The sequence below is a fragment of the Rhinoderma darwinii genome, chromosome 3 (assembly GCF_050947455.1).
Source record: "Rhinoderma darwinii isolate aRhiDar2 chromosome 3, aRhiDar2.hap1, whole genome shotgun sequence".
Classification (NCBI taxonomy): Eukaryota; Metazoa; Chordata; class Amphibia; order Anura; family Rhinodermatidae; genus Rhinoderma; species Rhinoderma darwinii.
Window position 1 is genome coordinate 246,892,856 of NC_134689.1, and position 23,135 is coordinate 246,915,990.

General features: G+C 45.8%; 1 protein-coding gene across 1 annotated transcript in view; it reads right to left on the minus strand.

Annotated features, from left to right (window-relative positions):
• Positions 1-21,924: 21,924 nt before the first annotated feature.
• The window catches only part of LOC142748024 (bombesin-like), a 52,553-nt gene continuing 51,342 nt past the window's right edge, over positions 21,925-23,135 (minus strand). Inside the window, exon 3 of the mRNA XM_075855140.1 lies at positions 21,925-22,410. Coding sequence (XP_075711255.1) covers positions 22,360-22,410 — 51 coding nt within the window. The 3' untranslated portion in view covers positions 21,925-22,359. The remainder of the gene's footprint in view (positions 22,411-23,135) is intronic.

Consider the following 23,135-nt stretch of genomic DNA (forward strand, 5'->3'; position numbering starts at 1 on the left):
GCTGGCAAGGCCCTCGCATGGGCGAACCCAATCTTGGAGCAACAAGGACCTGTATCCGCGGACCTAGCCTTGTTCCTGCAGTCCTTTCGTGCCGTGTTCGAGGAGCCGGGTCGAACATCCTCTGCCGCAGCCACTCTGTTGACCCTCAAGCAAGAAGGCTCCACAGTAGGGGAGTATTCGATCTCCTTCCGTACCCTAGCAGCCGAGCTGGCATGGAACAATGAAGCACTGGTGGCGACCTTCTGGCAGGGACTGTCCTCTCACATCAAGGACGAACTGGCAGCCCGCGACCTTCCTTCTACCTTGGATGCCCTCATCCTGTTAGCCACCCGGGTTGATATGAGAATCCGGGAGCGCACTCAAGAGGTTCGTCAGGAGAGCCGGGCCCACAGACCAGCACCCCCTGCCCAGAGACCACAATTGTCCACCCCTAGTGCGCTACCTGAGGAACCCATGCAGGTAGACAGAGTCCGGTTATCTGAACAGGAGAAGCAGCGCAGACGCTCCTCTGGACTTTGCATGTATTGCGGCCTCGAGGGTCATTTTGTGTGTCAATGCCCACAGAAACCGGGAAACTCCAGTACCTAGGGTTGGTTGGAGAGGCAACTCTAGGTGGAACGTCTCCAAACGTTAAAACCTCTTCCAAATTATCGATACCTGTGGCCATCGTCACCGGACAGGCATCACATCCTTCCTCCGCCTATCTTGACTCTGGAGCGGCTGCTAATTTTATCCACCAAGATCTAGTGGATCTGTTTCAACTACCCACAGTCCGTCTGGAGAGACCCCTGGCTGTTGCCTCTGTGAATGGTCTACCGCTGCCTGATCCAATCATGCTCATCACTGAGCCGGTGACATTACGGGTCGGAGCTCTTCACTCAGAACAGATCTCCTTCCTGGTACTACCCAAGGCTATCAATCCTATCCTGCTGGGTCTGCCATGGCTCCGTCTACACGCCCCGACACTCGACTGGAGTTCTGGAGAAGTTCTTCAATGGGGTTACAGATGCCATAGCCATTGCCTGTCACAGGTCCGTCCTGTTGTGCCCCCTCTGCCGCAGTCACTCTCCAATCTACCGTCTCAGTATGCCAGTTTTGCGGATGTCTTCTGCAAACGAGAGGCTGAGACGTTGACTCCACATCGGAATTATGACTGTCCCATTGAACTGGTTCCCAATGCTTCTCTTCCCCGTGGACGAGTATATCCTCTCTCCTTGCCAGAGACTTTATCAATGTCAGCCTATATCAAGGAGAACTTGGAGAGGGGTTTTATTCGAAAATCTTCCTCCCCGGCCGGGGCAGGATTCTTCTTCATTAAAAAGAAAGATGGATCTCTCCGACCCTGCATTGATTACCGTGGTCTCAATCAGTTCACGGTCAAGAACAAGTACCCGTTGCCACTCATTTCCGAGCTGTTTGATCGCATACGAGGAGCCAAAATTTTTTCCAAGCTAGATCTGCGAGGGGCCTATAATCTAATCCGGATTCGCCGGGGTGACGAATGGAAGACGGCATTTAACACCCGCGATGGGCACTACGAATACCGAGTGATGCCCTTCGGACTGTGTAACGCTCCCGCAGTATTTCAGGAGTTCGTTAATGACATCTTCCGAGATCTCCTCTATACGTGTGTTGTAGTTTATCTCGATGATATTCTAATCTTCTCCCCAGATCTGATGACCCATCGGAGGCACGTTCGTCAAGTTCTTCTGCGACTAAGAGAGAATCGCTTGTATGCCAAGTTAGAGAAATGCACCTTTGAAAAGAGGTCTCTGCCCTTCCTGGGCTATGTCATCTCGGATCAAGGCCTTAAGATGGACCCTGAGAAGTTAAAGTCTGTCCTGGAATGGCCACGTCCTCAAGGCCTAAGGGCCATACAGCGGTTCCTTGGTTTCGCCAATTTCTACCGGCAGTTTATTCCGAACTTTTCTTCTCTGACGGCCCCCATCTCTACCCTTACCAAGAAGGGTGTGAACGCCAAGGTGTGGACTCCGGAGGCAGAGTCCGCATTCATTAGCCTCAAGAAAGCCTTCACTTCAGCTTCGATCCTCCATCACCCTGACATATCTCGGCAGTTCTCTCTGGAAGTGGACGCTTCCTCTGTTGGTGCAGGCGCACTTCTGTTCCAGAGGAGCTCCAAAGGAAAGGCAGTAGTGTGTGGCTACTACTCAAGACTGTTTTCCTCTGCTGAGCGCAATTATTCCATTGGAGATCGGGAGCTACTGGCTATCAAATTGGCCCTGGAGGAGTGGAGACATCTTCTGGAGGGCGCTGCTCACCCCATTCTGATCTTCACCGACCACAAGTATCTCACGTACCTTCAGTCCGCTCAAAGACTGAATCCTCGTCAAGCCAGGTGGTCACTGTTCTTCACCCGTTTCCAATTTCTGCTCCACTACCGTCCCGCTGACAAGAACGTGAGGGCCGATGCCCTGTCCAGATCATTCGAAACGGAAGACACGGTGGAGTCCCTTCAGACGATCATAGACCCATCCTGCGTTGTCACCGCCAATCCTCTACAGCTTAGAAATATCCCTCCAGGGAGAACTTTTGTTCGGTTGGCAGACAGAAAAAGAATTCTCCGTTGGGGACACAGTTCTAAACTAGCTGGGCACGCCGGTGTCCGTAAGACCCAAGACCTGATCGCTCGTCACTTCTGGTGGCCCACGCTACCTAAGGATGTTCTGGACTTTGTCTCTGCTTGCACGGTGTGTGCCTCTAACAAGGTGGCTCACAGCAAGCCTGCCGGCCTGCTTCAACCCCTGCCTGTACCCAGTGCCCCCTGGCAGCACATCGCTATGGACTTCGTCACGGACCTTCCTCTCTCAGCAGGATGCAACACCATCTGGGCGGTGGTGGACCGGTTCTCTAAGATGGCACATTTTATCCCGCTGACCGGCCTACCCTCTGCTCCTCGACTGGCAGGCTTCTTCATTCAGCACATCTTCCGCTTGCATGGCTTGCCTCTTCACATTGTGTCCGACCGGGGGGTTCAGTTTACCTCCAAGTTCTGGAGAGCCCTCTGTAAACTCCTGGATGTGAGTTTGGACTTTTCCTCTGCCTATCACCCCCAGTCCAATGGGCAAGTTGAGAGGATCAACCAGATCATGGAAAATTATCTCCGCCACTTCATCTCTTCACAGCACGATAACTGGGTACAGCTTCTACCATGGGCGGAGTTTTCTTATAATAACCACACAAGTGAGTCCACCACCTCCACTCCGTTTCACATCGTGTACAGTCAACATCCCAGAGTTCCTCTTCCAGTGTCGACTTCATCTCTGGTACCGGCTGCTGACTCTGCATATGGGGACTTCCTGCAAATCTGGCAACAGACCCGGTCCTTTATTTTGCTGGCGGTAGATCGCATGAAGCGTAAGGCAGATACCAAAAGAAGAGAGCCGCCTCAGTATCTTCCTGGGACTAAAGTCTGGCTGTCCTCTCGAAACATTCGCTTGAGGGTGCCTTCATACAAGTTCGCTCCCAGGTTCCTTGGTCCCTTCGAGATCCTGCAACAAATTAACCCTGTTTCCTATAAGCTGCGGCTGCCCCCTACCCTCAGAATCCCTAACTCCTTCCATGTGTCCCTCCTGAAACCAGTGGTCCTGAACCGCTACAGCAAGACCTCTAGTTCCACAGTTGCTTCTAGCGGTCCTTCTGATGTATTCGAGGTAAAGGAGATCCTGGACTGCAAGAGGGTTGGAGGAAGGACTTTCTATCTGGTGGACTGGAGAGGGTTTGGTCCTGAGGAGAGGTCCTGGGAGCCAGAAGAGAACCTCAGTGCTCCTGCTCTTATTAAAAAGTTCCTCTCTCACTCTGGTCCCAAGAAGAGGGGGCGTAAGAGGGGCGATACTGTAGCGCCCATGGCCGCGGAACGTCGGGTTCACTCACCTCCCGACGCCCGCAGCCATGGATCTGTGAGCACTGGCCTCCGTCTCCCTCCTAGGAGATGCCAGCGCTCACTTCCACTCCGTCCGGCCGGGTCCCGTAGGGTGCGCGTGCACGCTCGCGCCCGCTCTTAAAGGGCCAGCGCGCGCACATGAAAACAATGTTCATTAACCCACATGATTTCCTGCCCTATAAGAATGCCCCAGCCCTTCCGATCCTTGCCTGAGCGTTGTTAATCTTTCCCTGTCTGTCTCGCAAATGGTCCCTTAGTGTCTCCCGTTCCAGCTGTTACCCGTGCCCTGTTACCGTTCCTGTATTCCGCATTGTTCCTGTGCCTACCCGTGTTCAAGTGTCATCTGCCACGTCAAGTGCCATCTGCCACGTCAAGTGCCATCTGCCACGTCAAGTGTCATCTGCCACGTCAAGTGCCATCTGCCACGTCAAGTGCCATCTGCCACGTCAAGTGTCATCTGCCACGTCAAGTGTCATCTGCCACGTCAAGTGCCATCTGCCACGTCAAGTGTCATCTGCCACGTCAAGTGCCATCTGCCACGTCAAGTGCCATCTGCTCATCGGATACTGCCCGCCACGTCTGGCGCCACTTTCCGCACCTGCCTCCATCCGTGCTGAAGCCACAGTCACCGTCCGGACTATTTCAGGTACCTAAGCATTACTGTCTGCTATCTTGCTTTCACATAGACTGTGACCTGGTCAGCTGCCTCCCCGCTACGGCGGAGCGGCCTAGTGGGTCCACAAACCCAGTGTCCGTGACAGGAGCATTTACGACTGAAACGAGGCAGCTGTGTTCTCCTGAAAACAGTCTGTCTTTACAGCCATACATGCCTGCTATCGTGTGCACATACCCTTACAGTAGTCACTGCATCCAACAAAGATTCCTTCTACTGCTCTGTTTTGGAGTTTGGTGCGTTTTTCGTGTGGAATATACACAAATGTTCTACATCCAAAAACCTTTAAATGCTTTACACTTGGCTTCCCGCCATGCCACAGTTCATATGGGGTTTTCTCCACCGTTCTGGAGAAGAGTCTATTTTGTAAATAAGTAGCTGTCATTGCGGCTTCACCCCAATATTTTTCAGGTAATCCAGAATCTGTCAGCATGCATCTGATCATTTCAGTCAGAGTTCTGTTCTTCCTTTCGGCTACCCCATTTTGCTCTGGTGTATATGGAACTGTCTTTTGATGCTCTGTCCCATGTTGTTTCAAATAGTCTTCTATTTTCTGTCCTGTGAATTCCTCTCCATTATCACTTCGAAGTATGAGAGGCTTCCTCTGAAACTTGTTGCTCTTCTTTGTTACATAGTCTTGTAATCTATCCAAAACTTTGTTTTTGCTCTTCATTAGATAAGTGACTGTGTATCTTTAATGGTCATCTATACAGGTCACTATATACCTGTTGCCGCTCGGGGTAGGCACTTTCATAGGACCACAGACATCACTGTGTATTAGGTCAAGTGCTTGTAAGGCTCTGGTCTTGCTTTCTTTAGGAAGTGTTGCCCTTGTAGCTTAAGAATTAATGCAACATTCACATCTAACAGTGACTGGACAAGTGGACACTATAAGATCCTTAGTTAGGTTCCGCTTCTGCAGTTCCTGTATGCTTTCTGGATGTCTGTGACCTAAACGTCTATGCCACATGTGAATACAGTCATTGTGTCCATGCGGCAGAGTTTCACCTGTTCCTTCACAGTGTTGAGGTTATATAAATGCTCATCTGCTTTGACATTGACTATCACCCACTTTCCGTGCAGGATGACACACTTGTCGCCCTGGAATTTTACAGTGAGTCCTTCAGCTGTCAAACGTTTTACAGATAACAGTCCTCCTTCTAGACTGGGAACATATTGCACAACTTTTACTGGTACAGCTAAGTTGTGTCCATTTTGACTGGGGCTTACTAAGATCCCATGCCTGGTCCATTCTGTATTTATTGAGCTTCCATCTGCAAGATAAATTGTTTCCTTGTTATTTAAGTCAAGTTTTTTGAAAAAAACTTTTATCACTTGTCATGCGACTTGCACCTGCATACACGTTTTGTATCATTTTGTTGGAATGTGCTGTTCAAACTTTTGTTGTGTTTATGTGTCATGTGACTTGTTGCTCCGGAGTCAATACACCAGCCACGCAATATCTGACCATTTGTCACTTTAAAGGTGCCATTACAATTATCTGCACAAGGATCAGAGATTGTGGTTTTGACCTTTTGGAAATGGTTTCTGCTGTTCTGCTTTCCATATTGTACAGTCTTTCTTTAGGTGTCCCTGTTTGTTGCATCTGAAACATTCTTTTGTTTCCTGATATTTTGTCTCTGTAGCTTTAAGAGCTATTCCAGTGTCACTTGATGAGGAGTCCTGCATGATTTCCTTTCTTCGCTGGTATTCATCTACGAGCCTGGTCTTCACAAATTCTAGTGTCAGATTTGCCCCTGGTCTTGTCTCCAGCGCATTGATCAGTGCGCCGTATGAGTCAGGTAAACTACATATCAGTATGGCTACAACATGGCTGTCTTTAATGTCCTCACCGACTGACCTCAGTTGTGCAACCACTTCCAGCATTGCATTTATATACTCCTGCAGAGCTTTTCTATGTTGTCTCATTTTATACAGTTTCCTCAGCAGAAATAACTTTCTATTATAACTGGATCTCTCATGAATAGGGGCTATTAGCCTGTTTACAGCGTAGCCCCTCATGGTAACACGGTGCCCCCCCCCCCCCTTTTTCCTTCTGTTTTCCTTCAGTTCGTTTTATGGTCATTAATTAAAGGTAATTTGGTTTAACCCTATTTTTCCCCTATTTTTATTTGGTACTTACCTGTATGAGGTCAAGTTCAGGTCAGTGGTGCCCCACCCACTTGGTCTTGGCACGCACAGGTTCTGGAAAATTCCTATGTGGCAGGAAAATCTGGTGTTTTTGTTGGTTCCCTTTTGTAAAAAGGCAGGAATTTTGAATATATATTCCCAGGTTTTGGAGTGGTCTGCTGCCCGTCCGAGTTGGATTAAGAAGAGGAATATCATCGCCCCGTGCCCCCCTCTCTTTTATTGTTGCGGTATCTTGTTAGTGGGGGGTTAGTCGCCCAGTTTATGGGTGTACAAGGTTATGAATTATTGGTATAATATTTATTGGTTTTTAATATTTATTAAAATATTTGGTATTTATTACAAGTTTAATATTTATTTATTCTATTTATTATGTAACCCCTTAATAAATACTGCGGCCATTTTATTCCATCTGCATTATCTCTTGGTCTTTATTTATTAATTATGTTTTCAGTATGTGTGTTTTGAAAGTTGGGTGGCGCTTGTGTTACCATGCAGCTTTTGCGGTGCGTCCCACATGTCTTTTGCAGCGCTGTCATGTCTGATGTGGATAAGTTGGTCGTCCTCCACTAATAAGCTGATGGTGGCCCTTGCCTGTCTATTTTTCTTGTCTCATTCCTGATAATTGATCTCTGGTCCCTCTGTAGTAATAACCTCCAACAGGTCATCTCTGGATAGTAACATTTCTATGTTAAACTTCCATAGCTGGTAATTTTCATTGTTCAGTTTGGTCACTGTAAGTCTCAGCTCTGAGCTGCCGGCCATCTTCCTTTATATGTTTCTTACTTGTATTCAGGAGATGAGACCTCTGGATGATTCCCGGTATCAGTCTGATCACCAAGCTGTGCTGTTCTGTTCCTTGTCTGTGACTGGGCCCATAACCTGTGGCAGTATTTGCAGCTTTCAACAGCACTCAGACATTGTGGGAAAATAAAACTGGTTTTACTTGGGACAAACAGCAACCAACATCAGTAACAATATCAATATGGAGAATACAAGAGATAACATAAACATCATCACTAGAGGAGCTACACCTAGATAATAACTAATAGTTAACACAGCGCCATCTACTGTCAGTTCATGATAGTTCCTCCAGCATTAAGCTGCAGTTGTTGTACTATTTCAACAATCAGTATATCATAGGTGCGGGTTCGACACGCGAACCCTGAACCAATCAGCCGTTCTGGTGGCCTTCGGGCACCGGATGTTATGGCACAAAATGCTATGTATGGAGCCAGAAGCAGTTGGTTTCGTACATAGCATAGCGGCCGTGTTGCAGCACTGCAGGTCTGCTCCTCTTTAATTGAAGAGGAGCAGAGCGGCAGTACTGCAGCTCGGCCGCTATTCTGTGGCTGGAGTCAACTGCTGGCACGGAGGCACCGGACCAGCTGATCTATGCGGGGTCCGGGTGTCCTGATCCCCACAGATAATCAGGTCATCACTTGTCAGAAGGGGGAAAACCCCTTTAAGGTAGTTCGGCTGATAACCTCATGATATATTGATGCTTATCATTACTTTAATTTCTTTCTTTTTTTTATTGTTTATTTGAAAGGAACTCATTTTTATTTTTCTTCTCCCATTTGATATACTAGTCTTTCTCAATGAATTAGAATATCATCAAAAAGTTAATTTATTTCAGTAATTCAATTCAGAAAGTGAAACTCATATATTATATAGATTCATTACACACACACTGATCTATTTACAGCATTTTTTTCTTTTAATGTTGATGATTATGGCTAACAGTTAATGAAAACCCAAAATTTAGTGTCTCAGAAAATTAGAATATTAAATAAGCCCAATTTAAAAAATGATTTTTAATACCGAAATGTTGGCCTACTAAAAAGTATGTACAGTAGATGCCCTCAATATTTGGACGGTGCTCCTTTTGCATGAATTACTGCATCAATGCGGCGTGGCATGGGGGCGATCAGCCTCTGGCACTGCTGAGGTATTATGGAAGCCCAGGTTGCTTTGATAGTGGCCTTCAGCTCGTCCGCATTGTTGGGTCTGGTGTCTCATCTTCCTCTTGACAATGCCCCATAGATTCTCTATGGGGTTTAGGTCAGGTGAGTTTGCTGGTCAGGTGATACTGTGGTCATTAAACCAGGTATTGGTACTTTTGGCAGTGTGGGCAGGTGCCAAGTTCTGCTAGAAAATGAAATCAGCATCTCCATAAAGCTTGTCAGCAGAGGGAAGCATGAAGTGATCTAAAATTTCCTGGTAGACGGCTGCGCTGACTCTGGACTTTATATAACTTTATATAACACAGTGGACCAACACCAGCAGATGACATGGCTCCCCAAACCTTCACTGACTGTAGAAACTTCACACTGGATCGCAAGCAACTTGGATTGATGCCTCTCCACTCTTCCTCCATACTCTGGGACCTTGATTTCCAAATGAAATGCAAAATTTACTTTCATCTGAAAACAGAACTTTGGAACACTGAACAACAGACCAGTCCTTTTTCTCCTTAGGCCAGGAAAGATGCTTATGACGTTGTCTCAAGGAATACGACAGTTGTAGCCCATGTCCTGGATACGTCTGTGTTTGGTGGCTCTTGAAGCACTGACTACAGCCGCAGTCTACTCCTTGTGTTTCCCCTAGATTCTTGAATGGCCTTTTCTTGACAATCCTTTCAAGGCTGCGGTTATCCCTGTTGCTTGTGCATCTCTTTTTCTACAACACTTTTTCCTTCAATTTTCCTTTCAATTGATTTTGTCAATATCAGACCCTGAAGGTAGATATCTTATTGTGATTTGTAATATCAACAAAATTCCATATACTCTAGTATGTTTATATGCTCTTAATTACCACCAAACCAAATGTCTTAAGGACACAATTGACTTAGCTAATAGTTTTATGAAGGATTCAGTGGTTATTTTCGGGGATTCTAATATTATTCCAGATCCTGAATTAGATAAGAGTTCCCCTCGCTCTTCTGCTAAAGAATTGGGTATCTCAAATCTGCTCTTCAAAGAGAGCTTGTTTGATACTTGGAGAATTTTGCACGCTAACGAGAGAGATTACACTTTCTTTTCCAATGCTCATAAAATTTACTCCCGTATTGACCCTATTCTACATGGATAAGAGGCTATTGCAAAAAATCATATGTTCTAAAATTTACTTAATTTTCTGGTCTGATCATGCTCCAATTTCCACAGCTATTTCTGATGAATTCAATAACCCGCCTTCTTCTCCCTGGAGACTTAATAACTCACTTCTAACCAAGTCTGACTTATCTAATCAAATTAGCACAAATTTGAAAGAATATTTTGTAAATAATGAGAACGGAGAGACTTCCGATTCCAATGTATGGTGTGCTCACAAAGCAGTAATTTGAGGACTTCTTATTAAGATAGCTGGAACAGAAAAGAAAATAAGAACAGCTACCATAAACAAAATAAAAACTTTAGATAATAAAAATAAACTACATTTTTCCTGTGCAATAAGTTCAGAAATAAATAAACTACGTTCACAATTGTACATGTATATTCAAAATAGATATAAGCTTAATCTCAGGAAAAATAAACTTGCCCACTATTGGCAGGGAAACAAAGCATCCAAACTTCTAGTGAATAAAATTAAATATAAAGAGGCAAAATCAAAAATTCCATATATGTGCGACCTGTGCCATTGAACAGGGCGCATCACGCCTGTAGGTGGAAGGGGGCGCTGCACTGGCTCCCTTCCACTGCTTGTTTCAGAAGTGCCCAGGCCGGCGACTCAGCAGCCGCCTTTCCACCCAGGCGCATCTTCAGTTAGTGGCATCGCTACCGCTGTAGCAGCCATAGCGGCTGCTAGCGGTGACACCGGGCATGAGGGTGCCTGTGCCGTCTGTTGGGATGGGCCCCGCCATGGCTAACGGCACCGCTAGCTACGGCTGCTACAGCGGTAGCGACGCCACTATAGCAGAGCAGGGAGGTATCTTCCTGCTCTGCTATTTACTAGCGCCAGTGTAGCTCCCTGAAGGAGCGGAAAACCTATGTGGCTGGATATTCCGCTCCTGAACGGAGCGCTTGATGTCTCTGTCCATATATGGACAGAGACATCAGTGGCAACTCCTGAAGCAGAATCCCCGTCCTCAGTTTTGCCGACGCTGTGATCAGGGATTCCACTCCAGGAGAAGCCAGTGACGTCACTGTCCATAAATGGACACAGGAGACAGGGGCTTCTCCTGGAGTGGAATCCTCAGTCACAGCGTCGGCAACGCTGTGGATGGGGATTCCGCTTCAGGAGTTGCCCCTGATGTCACTATCCATATATGGACAGACATCAAGCTGACGCTTCAGGAGCGGAATCCCCGGCCACAGGGGGATTCCACTCCTTCAGGGATCTACAGTGGTGCTATCTATGGGAAGGGGTGGGTGCTATATACAAGGGGGCTGTGGGCTGTGTGGCACTACCAACTGGGGGCTTTGTGGCACTACCTACAAGGGGCTGTGTGGCACTATCTACAGGGGGAATCTGTGAGTGGCGGGCTGATGGTCATTTTACTGTGAGTGGGGGACTGATTGTCATTTTACTGTGAGTGGCGGGCAGATAGTTTTCAAGTGCTTTCCACCTCTGAGCATAGGAGGCAGAAAATACCTGCGGTGCTCGTTTGGAGTGCTTTTGCATTTGCTTCAACGGCTTAAAAAAAAAACCCACAAAAAAAAGGTCAAACAACGCTGTCAATTCAGTTCTGCTTCAAAATTCCTGAAGGAATTTTGAGGTAGATTTTTTTTGCCTTACAAATAACGCTGTGTGAACATACCCTACGAGTGTAGTGCTTGCTTTTAGCCATTTTCTGTCTTTCTCGAAACAATTTTTGGTAGGGGTGCTCTGAGGAAATTTTATTTTTCCAGTGGTGCCTCGAGTCCGAAAGGGTTGGGAAACTCTGTGCTGGGCTACAGGATCACGACGGCCTACGCTAGGATCCCGTCGTGGAGCATCTCAGTTCGTCGTTGTGCCCCCTAGGTGAGTACAATTTTTTTTTTGGTGGCACTGTCTACAAGGAGGAGGTGGGGGGCTGTATGGCATGATCTACAAGGAGGAGGTGGGGGATTATGGCACTGTCTACAGAGGGCACTATCTACAAGGTGGGGTGTTTGGCAACCAGGGGAGGGGGGCATTATACTGTGTGGGGGCCACAAAGTGGACATTATACTGTGTATGGGGTACTACAGGGGGCAATATACTGTGTGTGGCACTTAGGGGGCATAATACAGTGTGGGCACAATTAGAGGACAAAATACTGTGTCCTTGAAGGGGTTATAATATAATATATTATTAAATATTATTATTATTATTATTATACTGTATGGGGGCACTAAAGGTGCATTATACTGTGTGGGGGCACTATATAGGGCATCTTACTGTGGGGGCATTATACGTTTTTATTGGGCATTTTTTTATGATGTGGTGGGGTGCCAGAAGACAATTTTGCACGGAGGTGTGTGTGTGTGTGTGTGTGTATATATGTATACATGGTGTGGGTTTGTGTGGGTTTGTACATGCCATGTATGTGCATGTGTGTGTTAATGTATACATGCCTCGTGTGTGTGTGTGTGTGTGTGTGTGTGTGTGTGTGTGTGTGTATATGTATACATGCCTCGTGTGTGCATATGTATACATGCCGTGTGTGTGTGTGTGTGTGTGTGTGTATACATGCTTCCTGTGTTTGTATATGTGTGTGTTTGTGTGTGTGTGTGTGTGTGTGTGTGTGTGTGTGTGTGTGTGTGTGTGTGTGTATATATCTATGTGTATGTATATTTGCCTGTATTTGCGGGCAGCAATAGAGTCCCGCACAGGACGCCATCCAACCAAAGGCTGGCCCTGTTTAGGTGGTGGGCTCAAGTACAACTTTGCACTGGATATGGGTGCTACATGCTATACTGTATGGGGGGCACTAAGGGGGCATTCAACTGTGTGGGGCACTATATAGCAGAAGATTACTGAGGCTTTTGCAGATTACTACAGTAATTTGTACAATCTGAGAGATCAAATAGATACCCCACAACCTAATTCAGATATAATAGATTATTTCCATAAAGATATCTCCTTACCTAAAATTTCATCGGCCCAAAAAATAGTGCTAAATAAAGAAATACACTTAGTAGAAATTATTGACACAATATCCTCTTTGAAAACTAATACATCCCCGGGCCCCGACAGACAAACAAATGAATATTATAAACAATTTTCACATATTCTATTGCCTTTTCTACTCAAAACTTTCAACCAATTAATTTCTTCAGGTAGTTGTCCACATGAAATACTTCATGCATTAATAATCACACTTCCTAAACCAGGTAAATCTCCACATTCCCTTCCAAATTTCCGCCCCATTTCTCTCATTAATACTGATCTGAATATCTATGCCAAGATACTAGCAAACCCCCTGGTTAATATTTTTCCCCATCTGGTCAAAAATGACCAAGTGGGTTTTGTAAAGGGACATCAAACCTCTGATGGTACGAGACGCTTCTTAGATCTTGTGAAAATAGCGGACAATAGTGGAGCACCTTCTTTTCTCCTTTCGCTGGATGCAGAGAATGCGTTCGACAGAGTCAATTGGAAATATTTAGAATCAGTTCTGGGTAAGTTTGGTTTCGGAGGTCCCTTCCTCTCAGCTCTTATGGCACTTTATTCTAACCCTGATGGATCTGTTAATCCCTCAGGATTTCTTTCTAGGTCCTTTCATATTACAAACGCAACTAGACAGGGTTGCCCGATGTCACCTTTAATTTTTACATTGTTGATGGAACCTTTCGCACAACAAATTAGATCAACAAATACTATCACATAATTAAAGATAAGGGGCTATGAGCATCGCATCGGCCTATTTCCTGATGACGTTCTCATTGCTCTGACAAATCCGATAGTGTAACTACACTCAGTATCAGATATTATTCAAAAATTCAGTGCTGCCTCCTATTATAAGATCAACGTTTCTAAATCCCAAATTCTGAATTTGGGATTGAAAAAGTCTGTTGTAGATGCTCTTAAATCCACTTACAACTTCAAATGGGTTAAAAACTCACTTCATTACTTAGGTATCGACATTTCCTTTCCAGCAGCTAACGTTTTTAAAATAAACTATATTCCCCTTCTGACTTCTATTAAGGTGGTTATCCAGAGGTTGAGACTCCAACGGATTTCATGGCTAGGCAATATATCATCAATAAAAATGCTCATTCTTCCTAAAATTCTCTATATGATTTGCAATGTTCCATCATTCCTCCCCATCTCATATATTAGGAAAGTACAATCTTTACTTCAATCCTTTATTTGGGGGAATAGGAAAGCAGACATTTTGTACATGCCCAGCATTAAGGGGGTCTGAATGCTCCCTTGATTTTATCTTACTATGAAGCAATTATACTGGATCAAATGAAGTCTCTCTGGATACAGGACTCTGGGTTCATATTGAATCATGCATTCTAGGAAAACACTCCATATCTTCCCACTTGAAAGCAATGCTATTCTTTGGGACGGATTTTCACCCATTTTCACTTATGCCTGTCTACATTCAACGCAATTGCACAAGTGTGGAGAGCATCAGCTGTCAATTTACAGTTATCTAATCTTCACTTACATAGCTCGCCTATAGATATTGTAGAAGCATCCATTGAGAACCTCTCGATTTCATCATGGAGAGATAGAGGACTTCTAACTATTGACCAGTTCTGGCAAGATAATGCCTTTGTTTTCTTCTCACAATTAATAGATAAATTTGGAAGATCTACACAAATTTTTTAAATTTCTACAAATTAGACACTTACTTATTGGCATGATACCCATACTGGTATATCTAACGTATCCAAATGTACTAACCACTTAGAGGACACTAGAAAGATTTTCTACTTTTGATACTTAACCCCTGTGAAATTAAATTTATTCAAGATTATCAAATCTTTCTTGGAAATGCAAAAAAGAAGAAGATACGGTACTTTCATTCACCTTTGATGGGAATGTCCTCTAATCTCAAACATCTGGTCAAAAATTTGTACAATTTTAACCAAAATTTTTAAAGTTCATATTCTTCTCAAACAATTTATTTCTTTGTTAGGTCTTGACTTCGACTCATTCCCGTTCGACCATAAAAATATAATACATTTATTGCAACAAGATTAAAAATTGCCCAGTTCTGGAAGGAGGACATTTCCCCGACATTGAAGCAAATTAGTCAGGGTATTAACGACAAATGCTGGTTTGAACTAATGTATGCATCTGCTCATAACAGGAAACGAGCGTTCAATTCTCGTTGGAGTCCTTGGTTGTATGAAGTATAATCCCTACTGTATTTACAATTTCTGTATATTATATACGCCACATCTCTTGTTCTACTGTTCTAGAGGTTTGATATTTTATTGATATATGATCAATATCTTGTAAATGTTAAAAAAAACACATGAAAAATAAAGTCCCAATCGTTGCTCTCCAGTAGTCTTGTTAACATAGGCCTAGGGTGATCACCTGGTGGTGGGTCAGCTGTTCTTGTAAGGCCTGCATGTCCTGGCAGATGAGGCCAATATCTATCTTAACCTCCTCCAACTTACCTGTGAGAGAGGTTAAGCAAAAACAGATCGCCATCAGAATTTGGTCCGACACCTTCTTTAGGGTAAGTTCAGGCTCCTCTACTGTAGAAGCTTATCCACGTTCACTTTGGCAGAGGTGTGCAGCCTCCATCTTGCACTTCTCCCCTAGCAAATTCCTACAGCTTTTCTGCTGCGATTTGTCCGTGAGTGGGACTTATTTCTCTCTCATTACTTACTACAGACTTATGCGTCCATTCCTGTGGCGCGCCAAACTATTCCCCCTCAGAGCTTTTATGATTATGGGTACCAGGAGAGATAGTTGTTCGGCTGACAGCTAGTGTATGTATATCCAGCTTAGAGAGATGAGTTTTGTCTTTTGCATTTGTTTCATGATTTGCTTATTTGTTTCTAATTTTGTAACCATTTACCTGCTTTTTTACAATATACATTTTGGAATCTAGTTTTAGCAGGACCTATATAAGGGTATAAAAGTGTCAGGTAGGCTCTGTCTTACAGTTATTCACAGGGTTTTTGCTGATTGTCCTTGTGTGCACCATAGCAGAAATAAACATATACCGACTGTAACGTCCTTGGTCGCTGACCACGAACTCTTCCCATCCTGTCAACGCCCTTCTCCCCAGACATGTCTGCACATGCGGCCGTCCTGTTCCGCAGCCACCACTAGGGTGCGCTCGCGAACTCAGTCCAGCCTTAAGGAGCCAGAGCGCTCTGCCCCTCCCTGCATTGCCTGAGCTTTGTTGTCGTTACACTAGTCTGTCTTTTCAAATGGTCTCCTAAGTGTTTTCCAGTTCTCAGTGTTTCCCGTTCCTGCTACCTGTAACCTGTATCCCGTGCTATCCTGGTCCAAGTGCCGTATTGAGTTGGAGTCGTGCTGCGTTGAGTACCGCGCCTGTTCTGCTACACCACGCCTGGTGTCTGCCTTCTGCCTAGTCCCATCCGAGCGTGTCTTGCTACTGTCTGAGCTACCACAGGTACACCTACACGAACTATAGACTGTGACCTGTGTCCTGTTAGCCAGCTGCCATACCGTCAAGGCGGTACGGCCCACTGGGTCCACATACCCAATGTGACAGTAAGCTCAGGCCATGGACCCCGCTGGTCAATCCAACACGATGATGACATCACAAGAGATGCGGGCAGATATGCTAGACCTCCGGTCTCGACAGGACCAACTCCTCCAGGCATTGAACATTATTGCTCATCGGCTGGATGTGCAAGCTGCTGTTTCTCCTACTACACCTCCTGGCAGTACAGATCCTCCGACTACACCTCTTGGCAGTGCTGATCCCCAATTTTCTTTGCCGCTACCTCACCGCTATGTTGGAGACGCGAGGACCTGCCATGGATTTTTGAACCAGTGTCAGATCCACTTTAGCCTGTATGCAAGGGCATTTTCGACTGATGGTGCAAGGGTCGCTTTCATTGTCCCTCTCCTCACTGGCAGGGCCCTTGTTTGGACGAACCCTATCTGGGAAAGACAAGGACCAGAGACCCGTGACTTCTAGGGGTTTCTACGAACATTTCGCACGGTGTTTGAGGAGGCTGGATGAGTCTCGTCTGCAGCCGCCTCCTTGCTGAACCTACGCCAGGGAGACACTTCATGAGCGAGTACGCCATCTACTTCCACACCCTGGCGGGAGAATTGTTGTGGAACAATGAGGCCCTGGTGTCTACATTCTGGCAGGGACTCTCTCCTGGAGTTTAGGATGAGCTTGCCGCCCGAGATCTGCCATCTACTCTGGATGACCTCATCCTCCTGGCGTCCCGGATTGATATAAGGATCCGAGAACGGTTCCAAGAGGTTCGCTAAGAGGGAGGACTCCCTAGTCCAGTTCCTACTTTGCAGCAACCCCTGATGTCCCCATCAGCTATTCCTCCAAAGGAGTCTTTAAAGATGGACGATCTCAAGCCCCTGGAGAGACATCGTTGACACACTTCGGGACTCTGTCTGTATTACGGCCTCGGAGGCCATCTTGTGCATCTGTGCCCCCAAAAGCCCCAGAGCCTAGGGTCTGTTGGAGAGACAACCCTGGGTGAAGAAAGTCTTTTTTCTAAATTGTCCATTCCCGTGACCATAATGTCCGGCGAAAAAGCGCACCAGGTCGCTGCTTATCTGGACTCTGGATCCGCAGTTAACTTCATTCGGAGATCTTCTCCAGTTGCCCACAACCCCTCTGGAGAGCCCTTTGATGGTTGCATCTGTGAGTGGACTACCTGTGCCAGACCCGGTTGTAGCTGTGACCAAGCCGCTGAGCTCCTCTCGTTCTTTGTCCTGGCTAAGGCCGTCAACCCTGTGCTGCTGGGCTTGCCCTGGCTCTGACTACATGCCCCAGTCCTGGACTGCAATTCTGGAGAGGTTCTCCAGTGGAGTCCCGTGTGTCTCAACCGCTGCCTGGTACTGGTTCATCCGGCTCTGCCTCCTCTGCCTCAGTCCTTGGCAGGATTGCCTTGTGATTATTCTGCATTATCAGATATCTTCAGCAAGAAAGAGGTGGAGATGCTGCTCCCACACCGGGTGTATGACTGTCCTGTCGAGCTGATTCCTGGTGCATCCCTTCCCCGTGGAAAAGTATATCCTCCCTCCTTGCCAGAGATTTAGTTCATGTCTGCCTATGTTAAGGAGAACTTGGAGAGGGGCTTCATATGGAAGTCTTCCTCCCCGGCAGGAGCCAGGTTATTCTTTGTCAAGAAAAAGGATGGTTCTCTGAGTCCCTGCATTGACTACTGGGGTCTCAACCAGATCACGGTAAAAAATAGATATCCGTTGCCATTGATTTCTGAACTGTTTGATTGTATACGAGGAGCCAAGTTTTCTTTCGAAGCTAGACCTACGTGGGGCTTACAGCCTATTCCGGATTCGCTGGGGTGACGAATGGAAGACGGCATTTAACACCCGTGACGGACACTATGAATATCTAGTAATGCCCTTTGGCCCGTGTAACGCTCCCATGGTCTTCCAAGAGTTCGTTAATGACCTCTTCCGTGGCCTCCTCTATGTTTGTGTTGTGGTCTATCTTGATGACATCTTGATTTTTTCTTCAGATCCAATGACTCATCAGAGACATGTCCGTCAAGTTTTGTTGCGGTTAAGGGGGAATCGTCTGTACGCCAATTTGGAGAAGTGCGTGTTTGAGAAAAATGCTCTACCCTTCCTGGGCTACATCCTCTCGGATCAAGGCCTCAAGATGGATCCTGAGAAGGTAAAGGCCGTTCTGGAAGAGCCACGCCCTCAAGGCTTGAGGTCCATACAGAGCTTCCTCAGATTCGCTAATTTCTACAGACAGTTCATTCCAAACTTCTCCTCACTGACATCTCCTATCTCTACCCTCACCAAGAAAGGCATGAACGCCAAGGTGTGGACTCCTGAGGCGGAATCCACATTTAATAGCCTGAAGAGTGCCTTCACGTCAGCCTATATCCTCCATCATCCAGATGTATCTTGACAATTCTCATTGGAGGTGGACACCTCCTCTGTCGGTGCTTGTGCACTCCTGTTCCAGAGAGGTTCCAAGGGCAAGTCTATGGTATGTGGCTATTACACTAAACTCTTCTCTTCCCCTGAACGCAACTACTCGATTGGGGATCGAGAGTTACTGGCCATCAAATTGTCTCTGGAGGAATGGAGACATCTACTAGGGGGCGCAGTTATTCCCATCTTGATATTCACGGACCATAAGAACCTCTCCATATGGCCCAACGACTGAATCCCAGTCAGGCCAGGTGGTCGCTGTTCTTTTCCCGGTTCCAGTTTAAGCTCCACTAACATCCAGCTGACAAGAATGTGAGGGCCGATGCCTTGTCCAGGTCGTTCGAGACAGAGGACACTATGGAGTCTCCACAGAATATCATTGATCCATCCTGCATCATCCCTGTCAACCCTCTGCAAGTTAGAGACATTCCCCCAGAAAGGACTTTTGTGCATCTGGCAGACAGAAGAATCCTCTGCTGGGGACACAGTTTCAAACTGGCAGGTCACACGGGTGCCCGTAAGACTCGAGACCTGATTGCTCATCAGTTCTGGTGGCCCACGCTGCCCAAAGACAGATAACAGACTTTGTTTCCTCCTGCACGGTGTGCGCAGGAAATAAAGTTGCCCACTCCAAACCGGCTGGCCTGCTCCAGCCGCTGCCTGTGCCCGATGCCCCTTGGCAACATATTGCTATGGACTTTGTCATGGACCTTCCTCCCTCTGCTGGATGCAGTACGGTCTGGGTGGTGGTGGACCTAGTCTCCAAGATGGCTCATTTTGTTCCCCTGACCAGCCTACCTTCTGCTTCCCGACTGGCCAATCTCTTCATCCAACACATGTTCCGTCTGCATGGCTTGCCTCTGCATATTGTGTCGGATCGGGGGCGTTCAGTTCATATCAAAGTTCTGGAGTGCCCTCTGCGGTCTCCTCGGTGTGAAGTTGGACTTTTCCTCAGCCTTCCATCCCCGGTCCAATGGTCAAGTCGAGAGAATAAATAAGATTATGGAGAACTATCTACGACACTTTATCTCCAGGCAGCATGATGACTGGGTGCAGCTTCTTCCGTGGACCGAGTTCTCATACAATAATCACACTAGCGAGTCCACAAGAACCACACCGTTCTTCATTGTCTACGGCTAACACCCACGCGTTCCTCTCCCAGTGTCCATTATGTCCAAGGTACCAGCAGCTGATTCTGCTTTTAGGGACTTTCTGCAGATCTGGTAGCAGACTCGATCCTCCATTCTGCTGGCCATCAACCACATGAAATGGAAGGCAGACACAAGGAGAAGAGAACCTCCTCAAGTTCTCCCAGGCACCAATGTCTGGCTGTCCTCCAGGATATCCGACTGAGAGTGCCATCAATCAAGTTTGCTCCCAGGTTCCTCGGACCCTTCGAGATTCTACAGCAGATCAACCCTGTCACCTACAAGCTTCGGCTGCCTCCTACCCTCAAGATCCCCAACTCCTTCCATGTCTCCCTCCTGAAGCCGGTGGTGCTGAACCGCTACTCTAAGACTATTAGCCCTGCAGTTGCCCCCAGCGGTTCTGCTGAGATATTTGAGGTTAAGGAGATCTTGAACACCGAAAAAGTAAGAGGAAGAACCTTTTATTTAGTAGATTGGAGGGGTTTGGACCAGAAGAGAGGTCCTGGGAGCCAGAGGAGAATCTCAATGCTCCGACCCTCATTAAGAATTGTATCTCTCATTCTGGTCCAAAGAGGAGGGGGCGTAAGAGGGAGGATACTGTAGCATCCATGGTCGCTGACCATGAACTACTCCCATCCTGTCGACGCCCTTCTCTCCAGAGATGTCTGCACATGTGGCCATTCTGTTCCGCAGCCACCACTAGGGTGTGCTCACGAGCTCAGTCCAGCCTTAAGGAGCCAGAGTGCACACATGTGTGAGATTGAGCTGATTGCTCCCAGATCACCCTGGACTATAAGTAGGGCTCATCCACTCCCTGCATTGCCTGAGCTTTGTTGTCGTTACCCTAGTCTCTCTTTGCAAATGGTCTCTTAAGTGTTTTCCAGTTCCCAGTGTTTCCCGTTCCTGCTACCTATAACCTGTATCCCGTGCTATCCTGGTCCAAGTGCCGTATTGAGTTGGAGTCGTGCTGCACTGAGTACCACGCCTGTCCTGCTACACCACGCCTGGTGTCTGCCTGCTGCCTAGTCTCATCCGAGCCTGTTTTGCTACTGTCTGAGCTACCACAGGTACACCTATACGAACTATAGACTGTGACCTGTGTCCTGTTGGCCAGCTGCCATACCGTCAAGGTGGTACGGCCCAGTGGGTCCACGTACCCAACGTGACACCAACATTCACTGAATAGCATTCACCCCATAGGCTTATTAGGCTTCTTAAACTGGCCATACAATTAAGGCCTCGTACACATCTGTGTCAGTCTTTACGAATTTCTTCTCCCTCAGAGGAGTGGAACAACGAAAATACCGGGAGCAGCAGTTCCGTTGATGCAGATGAAAGTACTGTTTTCATTATTGAAAGCTTAGTAAAGGGGTTGTCTCATTGCAGACGACCCTTTTAATGAGAGCGCTGCCGCAGTGATCAGCTAATTACTGCTGGTCCGGCTCCTGAGATCCCGGCAAACAGATGACATAGTCTGCTCATTTCTCCTTCAGTGCCCACTATAGTTAAGATGTGGTATTACAGGTGGTCATTCAAATGAATGGCCGTCTATGTGATACAACCCCTTTAAAGGAGCAGCTTATTGTACATTTGGACATTTGCCTTCTAGGTACAGATGCTCAGATTACAATTGGACACTTTCCCAGTTAAAATTTAATGTACTGTAATTTATCTTTCCCTGTCATTTGGATTAAATGATAAATGACAGCCATGTGCAAACCAAACACATATGCATTAAATAGTCATATAAAAAAACCAAAAAGGTATTTCCTATGACTCCCACTGACTACGACCTTACTTTAGCTAGAAGAACCTAATCCATTGACACCATACCTAGGTCCTAGGCAATAATTGTATGAGATTGAACAAGAGAAATAAGCGTCTTTGGCCGTCATGTGATCATCATGGCCCATACATTAACATAGAACTATATAGGTGACTGCACCCTGTTAGTGATATCGCTGTTTTGAAAACTAATATCAACAGGACTGTTGACATGTGGTACAATACTTGTAGTGAAAGAAGGATGTTTCTGGTAGCTTTTCCATAATAAGCCATATTTTATTATGTAGGCAGGTGGAATTAGTTGTTTAGTTATTGATTTGTTTATTTCTTTCCATTCTTTATTCCGTGCTTGGACGTGGAATACATCACAACATGTCATTAGTACAGAGAGAATGATGTTTTACTTTATGTGCAAAGAATGACTTTTATTTATAGATTTGCTTAGACAGAACACTGTCTACAATGGCATCAAATAAACTATACATATGCTTAGCATGAAAGTAACTAATTGTTATCACTTAACATTAAGAAATAAAATGGAAGGTTCTAAATGAAAACAATCCCATTCTCATTAGTATTTTCTTTTTATTTGTAAACAGTAGCCTTTGGCATGTCTGAAATAAGTTTGGTATCTCAGGCACAAATATATATATATATATTTTATATGTACATGAAAATAAATATCTTCTCTACTTCTGGGACATTTTAAAATACTGCTCCAGGATTTTCCTTAGTATTCGCTGGAAAATATAAAAAAGACAATTAGCATAAGTCGGTATTAGCAGCAAGCAGCCAATAAGCATCAGACATTCAGAAAGATGTAGAAAACCTGTAGGGAAATACAGTACTGAAGCTTTGGCTCTAAAATATCAGATTTGACCATATTCCTCACAGGAATCTAATATATTGTTAAAATCCTGTAGGAAAATCTGCATGGTTTGTTTAATTCTACAAATCATATTTCCAGTACGCGTTTCAAATCCGGACTATTTCACTGTCTGACATGTGACCTAATAGCATAGTTCTGTGTATTACCGTCATCTGAGCACTAATCTCTTCACTGTCCATATCTGATTGGACAGTGTCACAGCCATAGTAACATGCCCCCTTGCCAATACATGACCCGTTGACTGTTCAGGGGGTTATTTAAATATCGGGCGCCAAATATAACGGCACCGATATGTAAATAACGGAGGGAGGTAGAAAAAAAATGTAAAGTGCCCCAGGGTTTGTGCAGCCGTCCCCATTACATGCTGCACATGTATGGGGAGGTGAAAGGTTCTCTTTAATGGGCTCTGTCATAGGAGTACCCTCATAGAACATTTGTAGTTAAGGTCCTACTACTGCGGCCAATTTTGGAAGGTACAATTTTGGGATTGTACTACTGTTGTGCCCAGGTTATATGCTGTTGTCAGTGAAACATTGTTACAAACACTAGATATATCTATCATAATGACTCAGTGTT